Source organism: Apteryx rowi, unplaced genomic scaffold (genome assembly GCF_003343035.1).
Source record: "Apteryx rowi isolate R43461 unplaced genomic scaffold, aptRow1 scaffold_167, whole genome shotgun sequence".
NCBI classification, from domain to species: Eukaryota; Metazoa; Chordata; class Aves; order Apterygiformes; family Apterygidae; genus Apteryx; species Apteryx rowi.
In genome coordinates this window covers 1,559,930-1,578,308 of record NW_020447941.1, presented here as the reverse complement: position 1 = coordinate 1,578,308, position 18,379 = coordinate 1,559,930, and the positions used below count along the sequence as shown (strand labels likewise).

Below are 18,379 nucleotides of genomic sequence, written 5' to 3'. Positions count from 1 at the left end.
CGGCAAGCGGCTGGGCGCCGACGGGCGCAGCTGCGCCTCGCCCTGCGCCGACGCGCCCTGCCAGCACCACTGCGTGCCCGACGGCGCCGCCTTCCTCTGCATGTGCGACTCCGGCTACGAGCTGGCCGCCGACGGCAGCAGCTGCAGGGACGTCGACGACTGCGCCACCAAGCCGGGCATCTGCGACCAGGAGTGCGTCAACACCGACGGCGGCTTCGAGTGCCGCTGCCGCCGGGGCTACGAGATGGTGGAGGGCCACTGCCGCTTCGTCTCCCACTGCTACGAGGCCCCCTGCAAGCACGAGTGCGAGGACGTGCCCGGCGGCTACCGCTGCCGCTGCTTCGAGGGCTACGCCGTGCACCCCCGCGAGCCCACGCAGTGCGTCCCGCACTGCGACCGCAGCGAGTGCCCGGCCGAGTGCGACCCGCACGCCCAGGACTCCTGCGAGTGCCCCGACGGCTTCATCTTCGACGACCGGGAGGGCGGCCTCAAGTTCTGCGTCGACATCGACGAGTGCGACATGAACTACTGCGACCACAACTGCACAAACCTCCCCGGCGGCTACACGTGCCACTGCGACGCGGGCTACGAGCTCCTCGACCAGCACCGCTGCGCCAAGGCGGGCGAGGAAGAGGGCGCGTATTCGGGCGACGCGGCGCCCGGCTCCGAAACGCCCGCCCCCACCCGGACGCCGCCGAAGGCGAGCCCCCTCCACCCCGGCGTTCTGGTTGGCATCGCGGTGGGTATCCTCTCCATGGTTTTGGTCCTGCTGGCTTTGGTCTACCACCTGGCGAAGAAGCGCTGCAGGTCCCCCTCCACCATGGATTATAAGTGCAACAGCGGYGCGGAGAAGGAGATGGGACTTCATCAGGTGACCCCGGGATGCACCGCTTCCAGCCAGAAACTGTAGAGAAATCGGGGAGAGCGGAGAGCGGGAGGTGAATGGAACTGGTCTAAATCTTTCTCACGTTTTTAATGAAAAAAAGAAAGAATTTCAGGAAAAGCTGTGATCACCCCCGCCCTTCCAAAATCACCGTTTTCCAGCTAGCCCTAATAATACTTGCTGCAAAGGATGGGGAGGGTGGAAAGCACGCCGTCCTGTGCTGAGCTTTTCCATTCCTGCTCCCTTTGCAGAAAGTGCCAGGCCTTTTTTGGCTTTCCTCTTTGCCCGAGTCAGCAATCTCCGTGAGGTTTCAACGAAAAACTTTGTGTGTGTGTGTGTGTATGCGTTACGGGAGGAACGTCTCCATTTGGAGCTGACTTTTTAAACCCATATCGACCGGGAGGCAAGAGCACATATGCAATAGGCTATTTAATTAATAGCGATGGACCTTAAACAGTCTCTTGCCTGATGGCTGTCAGCTAGGCCACCCAAATTCCTCCTCTTCTCAGCTGAAACGTATGCCACCAGCTTGGGGGTAAAGGTTTTCCAGGGAGGAAGAGGAGCTGGAATGCTCCTGCCTTTGTTTAGGTTCGGTTTAATTTTTTTAAACTGATTAATTATGAAAGAAGTCGCAAAGATCTTTTGGTCAGCACTTCTCCTGCCTTTACTGCGCCGGTCTGCATCGCTGGCAGACATCGCGTGTGCTTTCTCTTCTCCTCTGTCTTTCTTACGCAGCCTCTCACCTCCAGCAGCTGGGCGCTTTTGGCATGAAACCGATAGCAATAGCAGGGCCCCTACTGAACTTCACCGTGCGAGGGCTAAAGTGGCTGATTTTTATTCCTTCTTATAGCTTTGGGGGTGTTTTTGCGCGTGGGGAGGGTTGCAGAGGTTAAATGGGGATACCGAGAATGTGAGAGTACTTTTTTTTTTTCAGGAAAGGTCTTTCTCAAAGCCTGACCGTGCCTTGTGTTCGCTGCACAGCTTCTTCTGCGGCTTTCTTTCGCTGTTGGATTAAAACGTTGCTGACGAACCCACTTAACTGACCGCTCCTGTCAGCAAAGTTTTYTCCCTGTGTTTCCTTTAGTTTTGCCCCGATCAGGGCTGAGGCTAAACCCTATTCACGTCGAAGCCGGCGGCAGCACTTCCAGCGGCTTTAGCGGGAGCAGGAGCCAGCCCTGTGTTTGCTTTCCAGCCGCGGACCGGAGGAAATCTGGAAAACTGTTATATGTGTTTTTCCAGGTCTTTTATAAAATAGTGAGACAATGGGCTTAGGAAGTTCCCCAAACCCAGCGCGGTGCCGGTATGTGTATCATGCAAGAAAACACGCGGAAAGGAAGGGGCGAGGGGGGGAGGCTCTTCGTCCTCGAGCCTTATCTCGCGTGAAGCCAGTGGCTGTTTGTGCATTAACTTCGAGCTTTTGCTGACRGGTTCATGCCTGTGAGATACCCGCATGCGGCAGTGCTTAGTTTCCTGGTAGAAAGCTGGTTTTTCTAGTCGAAAGTCTGGTAGACAGAACTCCGGAGGGTCGGATGCTGCTTGCAAATTAGCTGAAACTAGGGCATTGCAGGTTGCCGGCTAGTTGTGCCTYGGGAGAGCGACCGAGGGTTTTGTGTTTCTTCCTCTCCCCTGCTTTTGGGTGGATACCACTTTACATGCTAAGGGAACTTGCTGTCACACGGCATTTTTCCCCTCTGATAGGCCAGAATGATCGAGCAACCCCCAAGAAAAATAAATGTGTTTTATGAACTGTAGCTTTCTTAACGGAAATGGTTCAATCCGCTGTTTTGTACACCCAGCACGTTTGTAAATACTTATTTATTTATTGGAAGTATACCCTATGCAACGCACGATCGCACTGTGATTTTGTGTGTAGACCAATAAAGCTTTTACTATCCGGTTTATAGAAATCTGGTAACGAAATGTTCTTTCTTTTCTCCCTCCCACCCCAACCTTCCCTAAAAACAAGCGGCTCTCTTTTCTTACTGATGGATTATCTTTGGTAATTCCGGAAATCCCAAACCCTGCTGAAACAAAAAAAAGGGACTGTGGGATCCTAGCTGAAAATGAGGCTAAACATACCCTTCTGGTTATTTCGCCAGTGTGATTATAATAGAAGGAACGAACCATAAATAATGGGGARCAAGAATAACATTAAAAGGACAAAGTTAAACAAATAGGCTAGAAATAGCTAATTTAATGCTGCCTCAGTGCAGTCGGATTGGTATAACTCCAGTGCTGTTCTCCAAATGAARCAGCTACGTTTGCGTGTTTTAAATACCCTCGAAGGCAAGGGGTATCTGTGGCAAATGGAGAGAGCAAGGCTCCGTGCTCTTAGGTTTTCTCGTGGAAAACACAGACTTGGTCTGGTGTCTGCTAAAATCCCTTTGCCCAGGAGGTTGAGTTTTTTTTGTTTTTTTTTTGGGGGGGGGTGTTATTTGTGGAAATTGAAGTTTTTTCTTTTCCTATAAGACGAAGGGAGGTTCTGGGCTCCTTGGCACCTGCTAAAGCTGTGTTGAAGCATCGCTTCTGCTGAAATTCCTCTTCTCCAGCTGCTCTGAAATTTGGCAGTTAACTTTTTTTCTCTGACTTGCTCTTCTCAGGCCTTTTTTTTTAGTTCAGAGATGAATTTTTTCGTGGAAAASGGCAGAATTTTTTCGGTGGCTTCTTAGCGCCGTACAGGGAAGCGTATGGTCTCCCCCAGGCGCTGCGGACAGGAGCGGTGGGCTCAGACGGGCCGGRCACGAGATCGCCCTGGCTGTTCTGGTTACGGCAGCGACGGGCTGCGGGACTTTATCACGTCCCTTTGAACGCTCCACGCTTCGGTTTTCCTATCTGTAAAACGAGGAATGATTTTACCTCTCAAGGGGGTAGCGATTCTCGCCCTCCTTAGCGGCAAGGCTCCCAGATCAGCAGTTACCTGCAAATCAGCTAAAGCACGCACCAACCCCAGTTTTAACCACTAACACCCCCCCCCAAAAAAAACCTCCCATACAGGGATTTTCAGGCTATGTCTCTTTTCACGTAATCTCAAGCGCTGATTGCTCAGTTATGTGGAAAAACCCTTCTTCACATCAAAGAAACCCAAAAGGATGGAAACGATCCTGCGCTCTCAACCCCCTGCGGAGTTAATGTAAATGTCTAGTCTGCTCCTGCTCTCTAGTTCTGCCGTAGGACGTAGGTGAAGGATGTACCTGGACTGATCTGCTTTATTGCTTTGCTCCGTCCTTTAGAGCTGGTCTTTGGGAGGAACCGTGCGTTTGCTGTGGTTTATGTTAAACAAGCAGGAAGAATCCAGCATAGCTTAGGCTAAGACGGGCTGTGACCCTGTTCCCCCTTCTCTAAGCGCAGAACTGGGGCAGCTGAGGAAACCTCGCGCCTTCCCAGAACTTCCCTTCGCTTCGGATCTCGCTCAGAGCAGGTGCCGTTAAACGAGATGCAGGTATTTCCTCTTAAACCTACCTCCGCGAGGGACGGAAAGCTTAAAAACCCAAAGGGGCACGCGCGCTGAAACGGCGGCGCGCTGGCGGCGTCTCGGCGGAGAGGTGGTTTCGGAGGGCGGCTGCAGCTGGGTGCTGCATCCGCTCAGGCGGGTGGTGGCGGGTTGCCTCCCGGAAGAGCTGCCCTCTTTTTTGCCTTCGGCAATCCTGACTATCGTTTGCCCCCCCTCCCGCCCCCGTTTTCCCCGCGTAGTGTGGCCCCCAAATCGAAGCGCCGCGCTGGGAGCTCAGCAGCCTTTCAGCGCCCCTCGGAAGTCTTCTCCTCCGTTAGTGCCATCCTGAGGGGAAGCCGGAGCTAAGGCGAGGGGTGAGAAGCTATCCCTGGCACCCCTTGCTTTCCGGAAAGCCCTATGGTTGAATACCACTGATCCCAAATATTAAGAAATCACGGCTTTCTGCAATCATGCTATAAAAGGTGCATGTCATTTCTCTTGATTTGACGTCTAGGTTTTGAGCTTCTAGCATTCGTGCTTTTACCCCACAACGACAGAGGACAGAAACAGTCTTTAAATGAGATTTCTGTAATATCGCATGGTTCCAGGAGCTGGGACTTTAGGTAAAGCACCGCTGAACTACATGAGCTGGCAACAGTGCACCTGCCCGATGCTCTGTACGGCTGAGACACGAGCCACGAAGGTCCTGGGAATRTAGAGTGTATGTATATGTAGTGGCCCTACATACATGCAGCAAAATCAGCATCAATAATTTAACTGACTCCAGTGTATTAACATGAAGGGCGTATCAGTGAGAACAAAACATGAAACGAGTTGGAATTCCTTTAAAAGGAACYGCACTGCTTTCAGGTCGAGGGCTAGTATTTTTTATGACGGAGCATGTATCTGTCTGTCTGTCGGGATGCGTRTGTGAGCAACAGACGGGTACTGGAGGGTCGTGGAATAGCGATAAAGCAATAAACCCCCATGTGGTACTCTTTACTCAGAATTAAAGTGGCTTAATCTCATTTGGTCTCCTCCACATCTTCTTTTTCATCTCCTTAAGGGCAGAGAACATTCGGCTACCCTAATGACAGGGACTCCACTGTTCTGTCTGAGGGGCCTGAAATCTGTTTATAAAGGTAAAACAGTCTGTTTCGTTTTTTTTTTTTTAATTCTGGATGAGCGTCTGCCCCACGATTTTATTCAGTCTTCCTAATCCATTTTAAAACCATCATTCTCATTAATTTGCACGAGCTTTCTCCCAATGTCTCTGCAGCGCCAGCTCTTGGTCCGTGTCTGGAAGAGGAGGGGAGGGTGGGAAACCCTCCCGTCCCGCAGAAGCGGCGAACCCCCCCCACTGCCACGGGCAAAAAATTGCAGCAGTCCAACGCCTGGAGGTCACCGGACCTCACCTACACCAGCGTTAGCGACAGCAGTGTGGTCCGAGGGGTGCCGCTTCCTTCTGGCAGAAAGCCCCGCTGCATGTGCTCGAAATAGCCAGAAGGTGTAAAAAGGGACTGTTCCCACTAACTGCACTGGTAGCTAAAGAAGAAGAAGAAAAAAAAAATACTGCTAATTTTTTCTCTTTTTCCCCTGTAACAAAGCATTCTTTTTAGAGCAGAAAAAAGAGTGAAAAAGTCAATAAATTGCTGAAGGGGACGTTAACCGGAGAAAGGTCACGACAAACCCAAAAATCGGTATTTGGACTCAGCCGGAGGGAGGAGCCGTTAAAAGGATTGATAACTGTGTCTTAATCCAGTCCTAACTTAGCGGAAATGAGCCGAGTCTTGCCAGAGGACATTCTTGCCCTCCCCTCTTCTTCCCTCCTCCAAACACAGCGTTCAAAGGGACGTGGCAAATTCCTCGTCCCGCGGAGCGTGCCGGTCTAGGTGCCTTTGGGAAAGCTGCGCGCTGCCGTGTCTGCAGTTTGGGGGCTGATGCGTGGATTGCGGGGTCTCTCCCGGCCGTAAGGTCTCGGGGAGCAAAGGACGCCCGGTCCGAAGGCTGCGACGCGCCGGTGTCTTAGCGGCGTCGCGCGACGGTGGAGGGCTGGTGCCCGTACCGAGGCTGGCAGCGTCCCGGCGGGGAGCAGAGCCGCAAGCCACGCTCACGCTTTATCCGTTCGCCTTTCCCTCCTCCTACCCCCCGCCCCAGGGAGGATATTTGCAGCTTTATTAAACAACCTCTCAGGGGCCAACGCGGCAAAGCGGTCTGCAGGGGCTGCGGCCCCCGCGCTTGCTCCGTGCTCTTGCGCCGTGCCCCGCAAAGGACCGCCGGTGGGGGACCGGGAGGCCTCCTGGTGCTCCTTCCCCCCCGGGGGACACGCGGCCCCCGGTTGCAGAGCAAGCGGTCCTTGTTCTGCGTGGGGCTAGCGCGGGAGAACCGGTGGCCTCCCGGGTCATGATGACCATCCAGCAGATGTTATTAACCGTATTACGGGCCAGCGTTATGGCTTTTTATTTTGTCGAACTGCGCAGCACAACTGAGGACCAGCCRCTCATGGCACAACTGCAGACCAGTTATATATGACATTACTCTTCCTAAGGATGTGAAACCTCCTCGCTCAGACGAACGCGCCCCACACCAAAGACACTCCCAAACCCAGCACCTCCCGGCCTCCGTTCCGGTCACAGCTGTGCCAACAACAAAACCGTCATTGCGCAAATAGGAGCAGGAGTGGGACCTAAATCAGCCCAGCTGGGTCAGGGTAGCCACCATATGGTCTGCAGATGATTGCACTCTTTTCCCCTTTCGGAAGGACCTGCGGTGGGGCAATGGTTGGAGCTACAACAGGGTCCCGCAGCTGCGGCTGTCCGCATCGTATCCCTGTGGCTGTCCGCATCGTATCCCTGTGGCTGTCCCTTCTGGCTGCCTCTCACACGAGACAGAAGAAGTTTAGAGTCTCCCTATCTTTTGCATTTGACGTACCAGCCTGGCGTTAGGTCTTATCCCCAGTGAAAGCAGCTGGAAAACTCACAGTGAGGTTATCTGCCACAGGGTCTGGACCCAGCGCTTCCAGCCACCCCTGTTTGGTAGATTCCCAAGAAACGTGAAAGCAGAGGAAACCCCACAGAGAGCTCCAGCACAGCGCGGCGGAAGGGGCAGAGAGAAAACAGATGTCTCAGGGTGGGTTTCCCACAGGTTCCTGCAGGAGAAGCAATGCCTGGAGTCTGGCAGTAGGATCCACGGTGGCAGCATCCGATGCCACCACTGGTACAAACCCCAGCTTGGCCAGCGATCGAAGGAAAAAGCCGGTTGCTCTCCCACCGGGGACACCACGCGGGCTGGAGTCACTCCTTCCAGCGTCCAGCAGACACAGGAATTTGCTCTCTCTCTCTCTCGGGCCGCGGTATCTGTTAGTCCTTCGCTTTGCCAGGACGAGGGAGGACCTGAGGGTGCCTGCGCCTAACGAACGGAGGTGCCCGCTCAGAGGTGCCGGAGAAGAGGCTGCGGGGGAGCCGGGCGCCTTAGAAGGTGGTGGTCTTCGTAAGGAGGGTGCCAGGCTTGCAGCAGGGCTCGGGGTGCACGGGCTCCTGCTGGCAGGGCAGCGGTGGGCACATGCAGCCCTTGCTCTTGTCGTCCCCCCGCGGAGCGGCGCAGTAGTCGAGAGGCTCCTCTTCCTCCTCCTCCTCCTCCGCCCTCTCCGAGTCAGCGTGGCAGCAGCAGAAGCTGGTGTCGACGCACCGCCGCAGCACGCCGTGGAAGGAGTGCCGGAAGTTCTCGGAGAGGAAGCCGTAGAGGATGGGGTTGGCGCAGCTGTTGGAGTAGCTGAGGATGAGGGAGGCGTTGTTCACGGTGGCATCCAAGCGGCCGGGCAGCAGGAGGTTCACCAGCTGGACCACGTAGAAGGGCATCCAGCACACCACGAACATGGCAACCACCATGAGCACCAGCCGCGTGAGCTTGCCCTCGGAGCGCCGGCGCTGCTGCCAGCCCACCCGCTGAGCCACGGCCCGCATCTTGCCCACGATCAGCAGGTAGCACAGACCCATGGCTAGCACYGGCAGCAGGAAGCCCAGTAAGGTCGTATAGACGACAAAAGCGGCCGACCAGGCGGGGCTCGGCCACAGCAGGTTGCATGCCACTGCCTGGCCATCGTGGGTAGTCGCCGTACCGGCAAAGATGGGGATGGGYGAGGCTACCAGCAACGAGAGCAGCCACACGCCCCCGTTGACCATCTTGGCCACCCGAGGCCGGCGGTAGGTGGCTGCTCTGAGCGGGTGCACCACTGCGATGTAGCGGTCCAGGCTGAGCACAGTCAAGCAGAAGACACTAGTGAACATGTTAAGCCCATCYACGCCCAACACGGTGCGGCACAGGGCCCGGCCAAAGGGCCAGTGGTGCAGGGCAGCCGACGTGGCCACGAAGGGGATGCTAAGCATGAAGAGTTCATCAGCGATGGCCAGGTTGAGCAGGTAGATGTTGGTGGCCGTCTTCATCTTCGCGTAGCGCAAGATCACGAAGATCACCAGGGAGTTGCCCAGCAAGCCGAGCAGGCACACCAGGGCATAGATGCACTGTATCACCACCATCCCTGCAATCTCGCCTGCCTTGCCACCCCACGCCGCCTCCCCTTGCTGGTCCGCTTCCGCCAAGGAGGCGCTCGTGTTGGGAGGGACCTCGGAAGCCGTCCAGCTCGATGCGGTCCATATGGGCACGCTCACCGCCTGGGTTCCTGTCGGGAGGTGGTCAGCGTCCACGCTCATGTTGGCAACCGGCCCGTAGAAGGGCCAAGGGGCAGAAGGTGGGTGACGCTAGAGCATGGGGGAGATGGGGCGTGCGCGTGCAGGGAGCCTGGGTGCTGCGAGGGGGCGAGTGCTTCGGAGCGGAGGCGGTGAGAGGGTAGCGGACCGTCGCAGGAGGTGGATTTGGCCGGGAGACCGACGGCGGCTGTAGCAGGCGGAGGGGCGCCTGGCGCTGGTGGAGACGGCTGCTGCGAGGGAAGGCTGCCTCCTGCCAGGTGTGGTTCTCAGCCTGCAGACAGGGCACGGACAGAGGTGGGAGAGAGGCAGGGAGAAAAGGAAACGAGAGTTTGCAGCGCGCGGAGCAGGCAGCGGGTGCAAAAACGCGCTGCCGAATCGCTGCCGCACGCTTTCGGTCGCTCCGGTCGCGGCAGCCCCCTGCTCCCCCATCCTCCCCCCGCTCCCCCCTGCCCTCTCAGTCCTTTAAGGATTTTACCTCTCAGTCCTTTAAGGATTGAAAGGTCCTTCCCTCCTGCGGGGTAGCACCACGCTCTGCAAACTGTGCCGGTGAGATGCACAGGCTATTTGCAATGTAAAGTCCGACTTGACCTGAATCAGATGATCGGAAGAATCCGATCCTTTTAAAGTGAAAGACAGACCACGCTTTTTTTTTTATTTGAATACCTGCTGTTCTAATTCGCCCGCATCACCTACGTCAAGGAAATATCCTTTTCCATTTAAAAATAATCTGAGTTTCTGATTTATGCTCCCTACTTTCCCATTCAAAATAAAGCATCACACATACCCAACCCTTCCCCCTTCTGTTTGAGGCATCTGATATTCTACTTGCTCTGGCAATAGCAAAGGACTATCCTCCTGCTTTTTGCTGGCGCTGCAGACATCTTCAGTCCTAGCAGGCTATTAGAGCAGGGAGGTCGGATTCGCAATCCGCAGATCAAACGATCCGTTACCGGCAATTCTGCGTGAAAGAGCCGTGGCTCGCACTGCGGAGGCTTGAGATGCTGCAATACAGGCATCTGGGCAGGGAGCGAAGGGGGGGCTCCCAGCACGCGTCCCCAGCTCCGTCGCAATGTTTACATCCCTCCGGCACCTCCTCTCCTCCCAAGGACCGCACGGAACCGCATACGTACAGGAATGGAGCAGGTACCTCCGGGAGACGGTCGTGCCAGCCGCCGGCGGCGGTGCCGGCACCGCGCGAGGTGTCCCCACATGGGCAAGGCTGGAGATGGAGGAAGGTTGCCCTGACAACTGCCGACAGCCCTTCCTTTCCCTTCCCTCCCCTCCCCGAGCCGAGCGGAGCCGAGCSGAGCCGAGCCGAGCACCRACCTGCTTCRAAATCCCTTCCCGCTGCAGCCGGAGCACATGCCGGGGCAAGGCATGGGGATTTTCCTTTTTTTTCCCCCCCTGCCCTTTCCTTTTCCCCGCTGGATCCCTCTCTTCCGACTCAGAGCAACAGCAAGGGGGGGGGAAGGAGGGGGAAAGGCCCTTCGGATCCCGTGGGGCTCTGTGATGCCCCCCATCCCATGAGGGCTCCCGCYGGAGCGGAGCATCCCACAGCCAGCCGGCAGAGGAGGACCACCTGGGATGCAGGATTTGGGAGGAGAGGGCAGGGTGCGCTGGCTGGAGGGGGGGGGCCGTGAACCACTTAGGCACCCGACATCCCGTCAAAGACRGACTTAAACGGAAGTTCGGACTGAATTTCACGCTCGCCTTGTGCAAGGAGCAAGAAGGGCCAGCGGTGCAGGGGCAGCGGCAGCATTAGTCGGTTACGTCCACCTGTTCTTCTCCGCTATTGTCGCATTCATCGTGGAGGTCTTCCTCCGGTGTCTCACCCATTGGGTTCTACGAGTAAAGATCATCCTCACCTCTGGAAGGGATTTGATTCAACACTTTTAGGAGAAGTCTTCCCATCAGGATCTGGCAATAAATCAATACCGTTCGGGGAAAGGAATCGGTTTCTGCTGCCATTACCAAAAAGGATTATACAGCCGGGACGRAGGTAAATTATGGATTAGAGAAAGAGACAGCTGCTGAAACCAGCGCTGAGGCCGGTGGCACAGGCTCAAGGTCTTATAGCGCATGTCTCAAGGCAGAGGTCATCCTGCCTGTCCTGCAAAATAGGAGCTCCTCTTCCAGAAAATTTGTCACACCAGTGGTTTCCCCAGAATTGGACTTTGAACCCAAGTCTCCCAAGTTTCAAGCCAAATGGAAATGCTGCTTATTTTGAACCAGAAGCTCTTTGSTTTTTTTGAAACTAGTGTTTTTTGAAAGTGATTGATGACATCTTTGCGCAGAACAAAAACAGCAGCAACGCCTCAGTGTGGTGACAACCCAGATTTTTTTTTTTTTTGGGGGGGGGGAGTACCTCAGGTGATATTCTGAGGGACTGGTGGCACTGTTTTCAGCACCTGGTCTTGTTTGACGATGACTTTTTGATTTATCTTAACAAATTGCGGTTCTAGTCCTACACCCGATTGCTCCTGTCTGGTCCGGGCTATCGAATTATGGAGCAAAGGATGTTTGCTCGGTTGTCAGTGTCTTACATTCGTAGGTCACCACATTCAGCAACCACTTCCAGGACACCTGGCTCTCCGCAGATGGTAGCCATTCCGCAGACCTAGGAGGTCTTAGCGTCACCTTGCTCTCTTCTGTTGGCTTTGATGGTTGACCTTTGTGGCTGGTCCTTCGAAAAACCTGTCAATCTTCCCATTAAGGCTTCCCCAAAGCAGCCTGCCTTCCTGCTCCCGGGAACGTGTCATTCTCTCAGATAGCAGAAATAGCACAGTCTGGCTAAAGCGAGGGGTCATGTATCGTGTGAAGCAGGGTGCAACTGAAACTAATAGTTTATGGACATCTTTTGAGCTGGCATTGGTTTGTGTGAGTTTGTGGACACATGCCTGGGAGGTGTGAAGGTTTTGAGAAGTCAGGATGGATCTTTAAGCTGTGCGTTAGCTGAAAGTGAGCTGACCAAATGAGCTCCTTTGCGCACGGAAGGATTTTGACCGCAGAGATAGAAATATAGGTAAATGTATATATTATATTACTGAGAACAAGCTCAACATGGCATGGGAAAGCAGGTGCATGTTTTTTCCCGGTGCTTAAGTATATGACCATAGTTAATTGTACAGCTGACAAAGATGATTGGGCTAGGACATCATGGCTTAAATATCGTGAACACGGAAAAGCATGGAAAGCACTGGTATCCGGACCCCCAGCTGCTCTGAGCTGGTCTTGCTTCGCTGCCGCTAGGCTGGGTTACAGGAGCCGAGGGAAGCCAGATGCTGGGAACGGAGCACACAGCGTCTCGGCGCAGGGGCCCTCCGGTAGGCAGGGTGTTTTAACGCAGGGAAAAAAGGACGCTCCGGTCTCCTCCGGTGACACAGAAGTTCCCAAAATGAGCCGGCGCCAAGTTACGCGCGGAGGCCGAAGGAGGGGTGGAGGGCGGGGGCACCGCGTTCGCAAGGGTTCCTGTTGCAGCCGGAGACCGGAAAGCGTGTAATAAAACAATGCAACGGCCTGCAGATTACATCGAACCGCRCCACGTCCCGGGAGCTAACAGGAAACTTTTAAATGCTCTTTACTGTAAAGGAGGAAACTCCCGAGCGGTTACCACCATTTTTGCCTGTATTGCATTGCTGGTGCTATTCCTTATGTGGAAAAGATTGGGGCGGGGGGGAATGAATAGGAACTGCTTTTGCCGCAGAGGAACATTTTATTGTGGCTATTGTGATACGAGCCATTAGGCAGCTTGCAGAGGGCTGAAAAGTTCCCCGTACTATTCCTTTTCCAAATACAGAGGTGGGCCAGCGTCCCCAAAATCTGGTCCATATCTTCCAGCTTGAGGAACTGACCTAGCAAAACAGAGAAACTCTCCCCGTAAAGCTTCCTATAGACGGCAACGGGCTATTAAAGGCTTTCCTCTATGTCTGGAGGCATCCTGGGATAACTCCATGCTGTGCTGGACACGCACAGCCACCTTTCAGGAGGGAAAGAGCTGGAACTGACCCGAAACCCAGGATCTCTGGCTCTGCTGCAGTCACCTGGCTACTCTTGGGGTAAAAATGTGGGGAATGCAAATGCTTTCCCTGAGCAACTAGCTGGGGCAATTCAAGGAGTCCCCAACATGGAGCCATTTATCATCACCCTTGGGAATTAGCACTCTACTAGCTCTGGAGGAAGAATCAGCAGAAAATAGATGTTGACATTTCAGCTGGCCACCGTCAGCTGACCATTTCAGACACCTCTGTCTTAGGAGAAACCTGCCTTCATCTGTGGTTTAAGCTCATGTCATATGGTTAAGCATCATGTGATGAAGGACTGTGTTTGGGGTGGTTAAAGTGGGGCAACATGCCTTTCTGCTGCCTCTGCGGAAGGGTATAACAGGGATGAGGAGGGTAGCTGAAGGCAGTAATGTCTTCAAGCACCCCAGCAAGATTCACCTGATGACACTTGCCAGCTGCAAATTGAACACTGTCTGCTAGTTTTCATTGCAAAGTCAAAAATGCGAGAAACCTCCAGCTTTACACACAAGCAGCAGAGCCGTTCCAATGCCACRCTGTTAAAATATTTTGATTGCAGCTTCGTATCCTGTCCTACTTTCGTACGTGGTGACTTTCTGTGCCTGTTACCTAGAATGGGCTGGTGGCCTTGGTATGATTCCCTAGAGGCCTGAACTTCATGCCTAGGAGGGGCGATTACAGACCAGCACCCTGTTGGGACCAGGTGCCATACAAATGAACGACAAGGCGATCCCTGCCTCAAAACACCGAGAGTCTCGGAGGAAAGGCTCCAGCTCTGCGGAGCACAAGGAGAGCGAGGCAATACTCATCAGTACTAAAGACAGAACTCTAATCCCATCATCTGCCTTTCTCTCTTTCTCTCCTATTTTCCTACCCCTGTGCAATGCCCTGCCTCCCCTAAATTTCCTCTCCTGGCTCTGGATTCAGCCTTGTTTCTGTTCTCTGTGCTGATCTTTTTAGAAGGGCTCCAAGGATACCGGATACATCAATCCAGCGTATGCAGTTTATTCCAAACTTGCCTGCAGAATTATCTCATTTTCATCTGTGCTAAGCTCTCCAGGAGGTATTGTCTGATACCCTTTTCCTCAAAAAGCAGTCTTTTTACAGCATAATTAGCCTTGGGAATCAGGCTGAGTGGGAATGCATAATTAACTAAGGAGAGGGCCACCTCGTCATCAGTGAGGTTGCGTGGGCCCTTAACTGGTGCCGTTTGCCTACAAAAGTGCTGATGGCTGCCAAAGCCCGCGCAGTGCTAGACGCTGGAGAAGCGGAGCCATATGCCCTAAAAAAAGGCTTCACAGGATGATGTCTCCTGCTTCCCTTCCCTGGGGAGTAAATCCATCTCGTAGCAACCAGGGGATCGCAGAGAAGTCCCACGAGGGGAAGGGAGAGGAAGAAATCCTCCTTCAAGGCCGTGAAGAACAAGCTGTTCCAGGCAACTAAAAGATTGGCCTTTTGGGGCTGTCTGCCCTAAAGCTTGCTAGGAGAGGCCGCAAGGAACGGGACCTCATGGGCCACGCTCTCAGATACGCGTGCAAACTGCTCACAGAGTGGGCTTTGCGCTATTGCAAACCGTCAGCTGAGCGATGGGTGCACAGGGTGCTTTCGGAGCTGGGTGTCTGGCATCGTCCCCTTCTCCCCCCCAAACCCTCCCAACGTGAGACCCGGCTTCCTTAGCGGCCCGCGGAGGTGGGGATCAGGGTCTTTTCCCTCGCACGGCGAAGAAAGCATGCTTATCTTCTGCTGCCTCCCTCTCAGCATGTGTCCTGATCTCCGGATAAAAGGTTGTGTTTGCTCAGTTTGGGTTTAGGGAGAACGTTTGCTGCACAGTATTTGTTTATCTGCTAAGAAATCAACGCCTGACACTTTGCATATTTTGACTATTTTGACAGCTGGCTAATAAAAAATAYGTCTTCATCCCCAGCCTCACCTCACACGATCACGCTGGCATTTTGTCTTCAAACACAAAGGGTTTTTTTGTTTCATGAATGTTGCTTTTTGAATTCAGTGACTGCCTAGTTACTACCTCTTCTGTTCTCTTTGTAAACCCTTCAGATTAGGTAAAATATTGCTGAAGACTGCCTGCTTTGGTTTCCTTATACTTTCTGCAAGGCACACAGGTAAAACCACGCAGAGCACTGGCAAACTGGTCCAGATAGTGGAAATCCTGGTCCCCGTGGAGTAAACCTCACCAGACGCATCTAGATCATTTGCATTGGTGTCTGTAGCACGTTGGTCAAAATCAGGCTTTTTCTTTTATTATCAGGCTGGCATCCTGGAAAGACAAAGTCTGTCCTGCAAAGAGCTTACAGCCTCAACAGACAGGGGACAAAAGAGAATGACAGAAAAGTCACTTTTCTTTTTTTTCTGCAGGCAGGGAATTGTGGAAAAGGATGCAGGACGATAGGGAAACRGAGGGATGGCGTGGYTTGCTCCAGGTCATGGAGGAAGTTTGTGGTAGGGCCACAAACTGAACTCCWTTGTCTCAAGCCCTGGTTTGCTGCCTAAACAGGAGATCATTTTTAACCACGTACCATTTTTCCCTGCCATCACCCTCCCTCTTCTGCTGGCCTCACAGGGACAAGCGCTGTAAGGAGCTGGTTGAAAACTCTCAGTGCACTTCTCACCTTACWCCTCTTCTGCTTGTCTTTTCATCAGTAACCTGAGTTTTTTCCCAGGCTCCATGCAAAACCCAGACCTCGTGGCAACCAGGTCTGCTTGGAAAGATCCCTCTGGTTYGTGCCTTTTGACTGCGTGAATTTTGGCCACAAATAGGCTAGTAATGATGCACCTMTATACCTGTATCTACACAGGGATATATTCAAGATGAGCAACTTTTGCTCGGTGAAACGAATCTCCCTGTGTCCCCTCTCTGGCTGTTGGGAAGGATTCTCGGGCTAAGTTAGGCTCCTGCTTTGGATCATTTTCTGGGGGATCCTACCTCCCTCTGCCCCCCAAAGGCTGCAGGAGATCAGTCTTACTAAGCCAAAGTGCTCCTACTGACTTGAAATATCATAAGCCATAATGGCCTTAAATGCTATATTGGTGTTAACAGGCCTCAGTGGGAGCAGAGTTAGACCAACATCCAGCCTCCCTCTTTTCTTCCAAAACTCACAGAGCTGAGAGATTTGAGATGAGAGACTCTTTACTGTGTTATTTTAACTGAAACTCCTAACAAGAAAAAACAGTCCCTGTTCCCTCAAGTAAAGCTCTCCAGATGGTTAATTTTAAAATAAAATGCAGGCCATTTCCCCAGAGATAGGATCAAGTGGTATGTAATAGGTGGAAAAAAAAAAAACAACCCAACTCTCAAAACCCATAGCCTGCAATAATAAAAATTGACTTTACCAGGTGAAATCTGAATCCTTCCGTTGTCGGTTTATTTGAAGCATATGACAATGGAGAGGTAGTTTGAACAGCCACAATTCTTCTGTTTATAAAAAAACCTTTTGATCTGCCTTGCCTGAGATGAAGAAAATCAAGAGTGATGTTTTAAAATATTCCTCTCTGAAGTATTGTTCATTTTGAACAAATCTGCCCGTCCCCAAAGAGGGGAGGGAGTGGGGGAGATAGAGTGAGAAGCTTGAATCAACACCAACATTTAAAAAAAATATGTGCAATTTCACTATAAAACTTAAACAAAAGTTTTGGCATCCTTACATGACATTGGATATAGATAATAATAGAAAATAGACATAGCAATTTCATAAAAATCTGTAAAAGCACTTTGTTATTTTTTATGAAATGTCTGTTGAAAATTCAGATGGCTCGACAGTTTTGTAACGATTCACGAGAAGACTTTGAYCAGTTTTCTTGCTTTCCTAGGTGGTGCAACGGATATTCAGCAAGAGGAGAGGTAAAGAAGGTGACCTGGATGTGTTCTGCAGAAGGGCGAGAGCTTACTCCTTGCTGTTATTGCGGTAGCTGCATTTGCCTGCGTTGAGTTTTCACGGTGCTTCAGATTAGGCTGGTATCATGTCGTTCAAGCAAGCATGTTGCAAGACCGCCTCTGTTGGCTCAACTCCATGGAAAAACATGCTGTAAACAGTTCCGATATTGCCTCAGCAGGGCATGTGAACCATCTGGAAACGTTTTAAAGGTATAAGGAAAAACATCGCAGTTCCTTTCCCCTGCTCCTCTGAAACCTTCTCAGGGCAGTGGTCTTCCATTACTGCTGTTGCGGTAGCAGGTATAGGACAGGGTGGGGTGAAAACACAACATAAGGGACAATCCCGTCACGCTTTCTCTCTTAGGCACAGTCAGGTGATGGATGCAGAGATGAAGGGATTTGCCTGAAGTCACCGAGTCCCAAGCTGGGAGTATAAATCAGATTTATAGATTCCAGGTCTAATATACCAGATGATGCTTTTTCTCTCTGCAACCCTGAGGCACAACTGCATCACTTCAGTCTATCATGATTGTAACTCATCTGTGCTCAAATAACATAATAATAAACTGGAACTTGCACACAAAAAAAATCCCTGTCACCAGATAGGGTTGACAGACAAACTTGGTTTAGTCTCTTTTTTGTACAATCCCTCTCCCTGCAGGTTCTATGTGTCTTCTCACTTACTGCAGATATTGCCCTGGCTTACAGCTGCACTGCCCCACATTTTCCAGTTTATGGATGGATACGTTTTACTCACTGGAAATGTGAAATGTTTTAGAAATGCCTTTTTTAGAGATGCTGTATAGCAGATATGACCTTGCTTTTTCTCAGCTGCATTTTGACAGGGAGGAGGGTGCACRCTCGCTCTGCGCTCTGGTCCCCTGGTTGTCCACGGCGGGGATCTGCCGGTGCACAGTGCAGCTCCTTGCTGGCCGCCACGCTCAAACTCCTTCCTTCAGAAACAAGGCTACCGGGCTGGCGGACATCCAGACCTTTTGCTGATCTTATTGATCCAGATATCCTTGATTCTGCCCTAARAGGGAATCAGGGCTTGGCTGGGGCAGATATCCAGACCTGGGCACTGGGGACTGTGATCAAGGCTACGTTGAAATTGCTGAATCCGCAGGTTGGCAGCCCTCTCCGCTTTTCGTGGTTTGCTCAGCAGTGTTGGATGTCGAGTGTCCACCCGCCAGACTTGGCAAACTAWTGACTTGCAGCCTTATAGACTCGGGTGCTGTAACGTTCAGTTCTCCAGACGTGTGACACTGACGGTGAATCTAGCGTAACGGTGCAGTCTTGACTGTGCGCAGACGTGCTCCCGTCGGCAGTTTCCCCTCTAAGTKCAGCCTGCAACTGCCACTAGTGAAATATTTGTAAGCCCAAAGCTTCCACCCTGCCCTGCCAGACCTTTTGACAAAAGACAGTCAGTGGCTCTTTTTTTTTTTTCTGGCT

The 18,379-nt window shown here is 52.5% G+C and overlaps 2 protein-coding genes across 2 annotated transcripts in view; one reads left to right on the top strand and one right to left on the bottom strand.

Annotated features, from left to right (window-relative positions):
- THBD (thrombomodulin) overlaps positions 1–2,773 on the top strand; it is a 5,221-nt gene extending 2,448 nt beyond the window's left edge. Inside the window, exon 2 of the mRNA XM_026060203.1 lies at positions 8–2,773. Within this exon, the coding sequence (XP_025915988.1) occupies positions 8–910 (903 nt within the window). The 3' untranslated portion in view covers positions 911–2,773. The remainder of the gene's footprint in view (positions 1–7) is intronic.
- Positions 2,774–7,783: 5,010 nt separating this feature from the next.
- SSTR4 (somatostatin receptor 4) lies at positions 7,784–9,022 on the bottom strand. Its single transcript, XM_026060224.1, has one exon. The coding sequence runs from the start codon at positions 9,020–9,022 to the stop codon at positions 7,784–7,786; it is 1,239 nt and encodes a 412-aa protein (XP_025916009.1).
- Between the last annotated feature and the right edge of the window lie 9,357 nt (positions 9,023–18,379).